Consider the following 8754-nt stretch of genomic DNA (forward strand, 5'->3'; position numbering starts at 1 on the left):
ACACACACATAGGCTGAAAGTGAAGGAATGGAAAAAGAGATCCCATGCATATGGAAACCAAAAGAGAGCAGGAGTGGCCATATTCATACAAAAAAACAGACTTCAAGTCAAAAACTGTAAAAAGGTGCAAAAAGGTCATTATATTATGATAAAGGATCAATATATCCAAGAGGATATAACAATTGTAAATATATATGCAACCAACTTTTGAGTAAGTGGAAAAAAAGTAACAGAAAAAACGACGGCAACCACCGGTGATTGAGGAAGGTTACCCTCTATTCTTCCAGTGATATTGAAGAGAGGAACTGTGATTATCCTATACCTAAAACTTGAATGTTTCAGGTAAAGAGTTAGCTAAAGAGGTAGTATAGGCTGGTAGATTCCAGAAGTTAGGAAATCAATCTTTCAAAAGCCTGATGTAGCTAGAAGTAGAGAGGAAAGAGATGATTAACCCATGGCAAAAGTCTTACAACAATAAATCATTATTCCATACCTGCAGAATCCAAGACTTTACATTGTATTATTGTGTATTTCAAAGTGTAGTACTATACTCTAACTTGCTTTCTTAGTGAATTTAAGAGATTTTTAAAAGACTGCATGAACAGTTCATTTATTAAATCTCTTACTGATACTTTGTGATAAATTCTCAAATGTAATGCTAATCTAATTTCCTTCTTCCTCTACCACACTTTCTTTTACACATGCGCATACACACACTCCATAAACACACTCCTCTATATAAAAGAGACCAATAGCTCTAGTTCACAATGCCTAATAAAAATGCTTTTTCACAGGTCATAGTTAATATTTAACATTTTTCTCTTCCTTAAAAAAGTAAAGGAGCACTGGTGAAGCGTGGTGGCTCATGCCTGTAATCCCAGCAATTTGGGAAGCCAAAGCAGGAGAATTGCTTGAGCTCAGGAGTTTGAGACCAGCCTGGGCAAATGGCAAAATCCTGTCTTTATGAAAAAAAATACAAAATTAGCCAGGCATGGTGGCGTGTGGCTGTAGTCCCAGCTACTTGGGAGGCTGAGGTGAGAAGACTGAGCTCAGGAGGTCAAGGCTGCAGTGAGCTGTGGTTGTGTGACTGCACTCCAGCCTGGGCAACAGAACTAGACCCGGTCTCAAAAATAATAATAATAATAATAATAATAAAATAAAATTTAAAAATAAAATAAAGCAGAATTAAAACTTTTAAAAACTCTTAATAGGGCCTAAGACTTTTCTTTGAAAGTATCACACCCACCATATGCCAAAACTATAGCGAAATGCATATTTATTTACCAACAAAAAAGAAATCTCTTTAAAGCAAATTACTAATTGTCTTTTTGCTACATAATCACTTTGATTTCAATTATCTTAATAGTAAACAAAAAAATCAAATAAGTTTCTTACCTACTGCTATAACATTTTCAAGTTCCTCTTCAGATGGATTACTTTCTGTGCTTTCAGATGCCTCATCCATATTAGTTTCCTAGAAGCAAAAAAAGAAAAAAGAAAATATATTGGGAAAAATATTTTAAAAACTAAAACATTTTCCTCTGCCTTCATAGCTACATTTAATACAATATAACTTCCCACCCAACCCAAATTTAAAGAAGATAAGAGGGAGATGGTTTTGTGAGAAAAGCAATTGAAAGAGCATTATTATTATTATTATTATTATTATTATATTTTTTATTGCACTTTAGGTTCTGGGGTACATGTGAAGAACATGCAGGATTGTTGCATAGGTACATACATGGCAATGTGGTTTGCTGCCTCCATCCCTTCACCTATATCTGGCAATTCTCCCCATGTTATCCCTCCCCAAATCCCTACCCGCTGCTGTCCCTCCCCTAGCCCCCCAACAGACCTCAGCGTGTGATGCTCCCCTCCCTGCATCCATGTGTTCTCATTGTTCAACACCTGCCTATGAATGAGAATATGTGGTGTTTGATTTTCTGTTCTTGTGTCAGCTTGCTGAGAATGACGGTTTCCAGATTCATCCAAGTCCCTACAAAGGACCCAAACTCATCGTTTTTTATGGCTGCATAGTATTCCACAGTGTAAATGTGCCACATTTTCCCTGTCCATTTTATCATCGATGGGCATTTGGGTTGATTCCAAGTACTTGCTATTGTAAACAGTGCTGCAATGAACATATGTGTGCATGTGTCTTTATAATAGAATGATTTATAATCCTTTGGATATATACCCAGTAATGGGATTGCTGGGTCAAATGGAATTTCTATTTCTATGTCCTTGAGGAATCGCCACACTGTCTTCCACAATGGTTGAACTAATTTACACTCCCACCAACAGTGTAAAAGTGTTCCTATTTCTCCACATCCTGTCCAGCATCTGTTGTCTCCAGGTTTTTTAATGATTGCCATTTAACTGGTGTGAGATAGTATCTCAATGTGGTTTTGATTTGCATTTCTCTAATGACCAGTGATGATGAGCATTTTTTCACGTTTGTTGGCCTCATATACATCTTCTTTTGAAAAGTGTCTGTTCATATCCTTCACTCACTTCTGAATGGGTGTGTTTGTTTTTTTCTTGTAAATCTGTTTTAGTTCTTTGTATATTCTGGATATAAGTCCTTTGTCAAATGGGTAGATTGCAAAAACTTTTTCCCATTCTGTTGGTTGCCGATGCACTCTAACGATTGTTTCTTTTGCTGTGCAGAAGGTCTAGAGTTTAATTAGATCAGATTTGTCTATTTTGGCTTTTGTTTCCAATGCTTTTGGTGCTTTGGTCATGAAGTCCTTGCCTATGCCTATGTCCTGAATGGTTTTGCCTAGGTTTTCTTTTAGGGTTTTTATGGTGTTAGGTCTTATGTTTAAGTCTTTAATCCATCTGGAGTTAATTTTAATCTATCTGGTGGATGGATTAAAATTAACTCCAGGTTAAAATTAACCCATCAGGTAGGGGTCCAGTTTCTGCTTTCTGCACAAGACTAGCCATTTTTTCCCAAAACCATTTATTAAACAGGGAATCCTTTCCCCATTACTTGCTTTTGTCAGGTTTGTCAAAGATCAAATAGTTGTAGATGTATAGTGTTGCCTCCAAGGCCTCTGTTCTGTTCCATTGGTCTATATATCTGTTTTGGTACCAGTACCATGCTGTTTTGATTACTGTAGCCTTGTAGTATAGTTTGAAGTCAGGTAGCATGATGCCTCCAGCTTTGTTCTTTTTGCTCAGAATTGACTTGGCTATGTGGGCTCTTTTGGTTCTATACGAAGCTTAAGGTGGTTTTTTCCAGTTCTGTGAAGAAGGCCATTGGTAGCTTGATGGGGATAGCATTGAATCTATAAATTACTTTGGGCAGTATGGACATTTTCATGATATTGATTTTTCCTAACCACAAGTATGGAATGTTTCTCCATGTGTTTGTGTCCTCTCTTATTTCATTGAGCAGTGGTTTGTTGCTCTTCTTGAAGAGGTCCTTTACATCCTTTGTTAGTTGTATTCCTAGGTATTTTATTCTCTTTGTAGCAATTGTGAATGGCAGTTCATTCTTGATTTGGCTCTCTTTAAGTCTGTTATTGGTATATAAGAATGCTTGTGATTTTTGCACATTGATTTTGTATCCTGAGACTTTGTTGAAGTTGCTTATCAGTTTCAGAAGATTTTGGGCTGAGATGATGGGGTCTTCTAAATATACAATCATGTCGTCTGCCAATAAAGACAATTTGACTTCCTCCTTTCCTAATTGAATACCCTTTATTTCTTTTTCTTGCCTGATTGCTCTGGCTAGAACTTCCAATACGATATTGAATGGGAGTGGTGAGATGGGGCATCCTTGTCTAGTGCCAGGTTTCAAGGGAATACTTCCAGATTTTGCCCATTCAGTATGATGCTGGCTGTGGACTTGTTGTAAATAGCTTTTATTATTTTGAGATACGTTCCATCAATATCTAGTTTATTAAGAGTTTTTAGCATAAAGTGCTGTTGAATTTTGTCAAAGCCTTCTCTGCATCTATTGAGATAATCATGTGGTTTTTGTCTTTGTTTTTGTTTACATGGAATTACGTGTATAGACTTGTGTATGTTGAACCAGCCTTGCATCCCTGGGATGAAGCCTTCTTGATTGTGATGGATAAGCTTTTTGATGTGCTGTTCCAATCGGTTTGCCAGTATTTTATTGAAGATTTTTGTATCTATGTTTATTATAGATATTGGCCTGAAGTTTTGTTTTTTTGTTGAGTCTCTGCCAGGTTTTGGTATCATGATGATGTTGGTCTCATAAAATGATTTGGGAAATATTCCCTCTTTTTGGATTGTTTGGAATAGTTTCAGAAGGAGTGGTACCAGCTCCTCTTTGTATGTCTGGTAGAATTCAGCTGTGAACCCATCTGGACCTGGGCTTTTTTGGTTGGTAGGCTATTAATTGCTGCCTCAACTTCAGCCGTTGTTATTGGTCTATTCAGGGTTTTGTCTTTTAGGCTTGGGAGGATGCAAGTGTCCAGGAATTTATTCATTTCTTCCTGATTTACTGGTTTATGTGCATAGAGTTGTTTGTAGTAATCTCTGATGGTGGTTTGTATTTCTGTGGGATCAGTGGTGATAGCCCTTTATTTTTTTTTATTGTATCTATTTGATTCTTCTCTCTTTTCTTTTTTATTAATCAAGCTAGTGGTCTATTTTGTTGATCTTTTCAAAAAACCAGCTCCTGGACTTATTGGTTTTTTGAAGGGTTTTTGCATCTCTATCTCCTTCAGTTCTGCTCTGATCTTAGTTATTTCTTGTCTTCTACTAGCTTTTGAGGTTTTTTTGAGCTTACTCCTCTAGTTCTTTCAATTTTGATGATAGGGTATCGATTTTAGATCTTTCCTTACTTCTCATGCAGGCATTTATTGCTATTCATTTTTCTCTAGACATTGCTTTAACTGTGTCCCAGAGATTCTGGTACGTTGTGTCTTTGTTCTTATTGGTTTCAAAGAACATCTTTATTTCTGCCTTCCTTTCATTGTTTATCCAGTCAACATTCAGGAGCCAGTTGTTCAGTTTCCATGAAGTTGTGTGGTTCTGAGTTAGTTTCTGAATTCTGAGTTCTAATTTGATTGCACTGTGGTCTGAGAGACTGTTTGTTATGATTTCCATTCTTTTGCATTTGCTGAGGAGTGGTTTACTTCCAACTATATGGTTGATTTTAGAGTAGGTGTGATGAGGTGATGAGAAGAATGTATATTCTGTGGATTTAGGGTGGAGAGTTCTGTAAATTTCTATTAGGTTTGCTTGTTCCAGGTCTGAGTTCAAGTCCTGGATATCCTTGTTAATTTTCTGTCCTGTTGATCTGTCTAGTATTGACAGTGGAGTCTTAAAATCTTCCACTATTATTGTGTGGGAGTCTAAGCCTCTTTGTAGGTCATTAAGAACTTGCTTTATGTATCTGGGTGCTCCTGTGTTGGGTGTGTATATATTTAGGATAGTTAGCTCTTCTTGTTGTATTGATCCTTTTACCATTATGTAATGCCTTTCTTTGTCTCTTTTGATCATTGTTGGTTTAAAGTCTATTTTATCAGACACTAGGATTGCAACTCCTGCTTTTTTTTTTTGCTCTCCATTTGCGTGGTAAATCTTCCTCTATCTCTTTATTTTGAGCCTATGTGTATCCTTGAATGTGAGATGGGTTTTCTGGATACAGGACGCCAACGGGTTTTGACTTTTTGTCCAATTTGCCAGTCTGTGTCTTTTGATTGGGGCATTTAGCTCATTTACATTTATGGTTAATATTGTTATGTGTGAATTTGATCCTGCCATTTTGATGCTAGCTGGTTGTTTTGCCCATTAGTTGACACAGTTTCTTCATTACATCAATGCTCTTTACCATTTGGTATGTTTTTGGAGTGGCTGGTACTGGTTGTTCCTTTCTATGTTTAGTGCCTCTTTCAGCAGCTCCTGTAAAGCAGGCCTGGTGGTGATGAAATCTCTAAGCAATTGCTTGTTCATAAAGGATTTTATTTCCCAAAGAGCATTAATTTAAGGAGCCATATACTCTGGCTAGGAGTTGATGTTTCAAAGAAAGACTATCCGAAAATGATAGACTATTTTAATGATGAATGTAGGAGATAAATATTATAAGATAAATTACATAATATTATATCTTCAGGGAGTATGAGAGGATATCCCCAGGAAACAGACAGAATACTTTTTTTTATTAGAATACATTATGCCCTATGAGTTAAAAGTGATGTGTCTTTTTACGAAATTCCAAGGAGAATTATAAGGTAAAGGTGCTGTAAAATACTGATCTTTTAATAAGAACCCAAAGTTCTTACTCCTTTTAATAAAAAGCCCTTCAAAGTATCCCTAAAGTATAAATAGTGTCTTGGTAAATACTAATCAGTTTATCCTACAGCAATACAACTCTGCCCAATTATCATTGAGGCATTTAATACATGAAACTATCAATATGTTACTACATTTTAGAACTGTGATTGTAGCCAATGTTTTATGTATCCATTGAGAGAGCTATGAATCTTTTATTTCCAGTTCAATGTGTTTATGTTAGAATGTATTTCTAAATGTTAAATCTTGCTCATATATCTGATAAGGGTTTAATGTCCAGAATATGCAAAGAACTCTTACAACTTAACAATAAAAAGAAAAATAACTCAATTTTAAAATTGGCAAAGAATTTGAATAAATTTTATCCAAAGAAGATATACAAATGTCCAGTAAACACATGAAAAGATGTTCACATCATTATTCATTAGAGAAATGCAAATCAAATCCACAATGAGATACCACTTCAAACCCAGTAGGATGGGTATAATAATAATTATTAAAATTAAAAAAAGGGGTGGTGAGGATTTTGATACTTCATACATTGGTGGTTAGAATGTATGATGATGTAGCTGCTGTGGAAAACAGTCTAAAAGTTCCTCATAAATCTAAACAGGGAATTATCACACAATCCAGCTTTCACTCCTTTATATATACACAAGAGAATTAAAAACATTTGTTTATACATAAACTTGCATATAAATGTTCATAGCAGCATTATTCATAGTAGCTTTTAAGTAGAAACAACCTAAATGCCTATTAGCTGATGAATGCATAAACAAAATGTGGTATGTCTAAATAATGGAATGTTATTTGGAGAGAGAAAACAATGAAGTACTGGTACATTCTACAACAGGGGTGAAACCTGAAAGCATGGCAAGCCAAAGACGCAAATCACAAAGGACAACATATTGTATGATTCCATTTGTATGAAATGTCTAGAAAAGGCTAAAGCTATAGAGTTAGAAAGTTGACTAATTGCTGTCTAGGGCTCGTGGAGGGGATAGAAAAATTGGGAGGTATTGGCTAAAGGGTATGGGTTGCTTTTGCAGCCAATAAAGATGTTCTAAAATTGACTGTGGTGTTGGATATGGAACTCAGTGAATATGCTAAAGGCCACTGAGTTGTACACTTTAAATGGGTCATTTGTATGGTATATGAATTATATCCTTATAAATTATCAATAACTATTAAACCTTATAAATTAAAACCTTATAAATTATCAATAAATATTCATTGAATGATATACTATTGAAACAGGTAAGTACCTGATCCATGAAAAGGATTTTATATATCATGGACAAAAAATTTGATTACTTTTAATTATCACAATCTCATTCTTAACAAAAAGTATTAAAATCTATATATAGGTAAATGCATTTACCTCAGGATCCTTAGGTTCCAATTTTGGCATTAGAATGCTTTCTAAATAGTTAGCTTTGTCTATCCATGTATTCAGATTTCTATATTCTTTTTTCATATTTTCCAGCCTAAAGAAAGAAATCAGTTATGAATGAAAAAAGCAAGTGATAGAAGAAAATATATGGCATGGTTCACAGAAGAATATATGCAATGTGATCCATATATAAAATGTTCTAAAAGAGACAAATTAACAAGATATTGTCTAGGGATACCGTCAAAGGAAAGGGAATGATTACAACAAAAAACAAAGTACTAGTTACCTGGGGATAGTTAGGGAGAGGGATGTAATCTCACAAGGGTACACAAAACATATTTCTGATATTAGTGGTGGTGTATTCCTTAACCTGAATCATAGATATGTATACAATGGGCTTATTATCATTACTTTGGCTATACACACATGTTATAGAAATTATTCAATATATAAACTATTACTCTTAGTATTTAAAGTATATTGCTTAGTCTGTTTGGACTGCTATAACAGAATTCAATAGGCTGAGTGACTTAAACAATAGACATTTATTTCTCATAGTTCTAGAGGCTGGGAAGTCCAAGATCAAGGTGCTGGCAGATCCAGTGTCTGATGAGAATAGTCTTCCTTGTTTGCAAATGGCCTTCTTACATCCTCACCTGGTGGAAAGAGATGTATCTTGTGTGTCTCTCTCTCTTTATAAGGGCATTAATCCCATCATTACAACATCCTACCCTCATGACCTAATCCAACCCTAATTATCTTCCAAAGGCACTACCTCTAAATACCATCACATTGGGGATTAGGATTTTAACATATGAATTTGAGGGGAGACACAAACATGCACATAGAGATTATACATGGTACCATTTGCAATTGAGAGAAATGTAAGCAAACATAAGGATGCTGTATTAAATCATAACTGAATAAATTAACTGCAGTTCATACTGTACGACTGTAATAATTTCGTAGTCACCTATTGTTGCTATTGCAGTGAGTATGCATTTTTAATGCCATGTGACACTAATCATCTCTGCATGAGAAGTCTCTCTAGTAAATAATTGCATGTCATTGTAAAAAGTGATCTC

The 8754-nt window shown here is 35.2% G+C and overlaps 1 protein-coding gene across 1 annotated transcript in view; it reads right to left on the reverse strand.

Moving 5' to 3' along the window:
* The window catches only part of C2CD6 (C2 calcium dependent domain containing 6), a 173435-nt gene that overhangs the window by 136643 nt on the left and 28038 nt on the right, over positions 1–8754 (reverse strand). The window contains exons 6-7 of the mRNA XM_017545166.2: positions 7658–7763; positions 1396–1474 (exon numbers count right to left, since the gene is read on the reverse strand). Coding sequence (XP_017400655.2) covers positions 1396–1474; positions 7658–7763 — 185 coding nt within the window. The remainder of the gene's footprint in view (positions 1–1395; positions 1475–7657; positions 7764–8754) is intronic.

Source organism: Cebus imitator, unplaced genomic scaffold (genome assembly GCF_001604975.1).
Source record: "Cebus imitator isolate Cc_AM_T3 unplaced genomic scaffold, Cebus_imitator-1.0 Scaffold178, whole genome shotgun sequence".
Taxonomy (NCBI): domain Eukaryota; kingdom Metazoa; phylum Chordata; class Mammalia; order Primates; family Cebidae; genus Cebus; species Cebus imitator.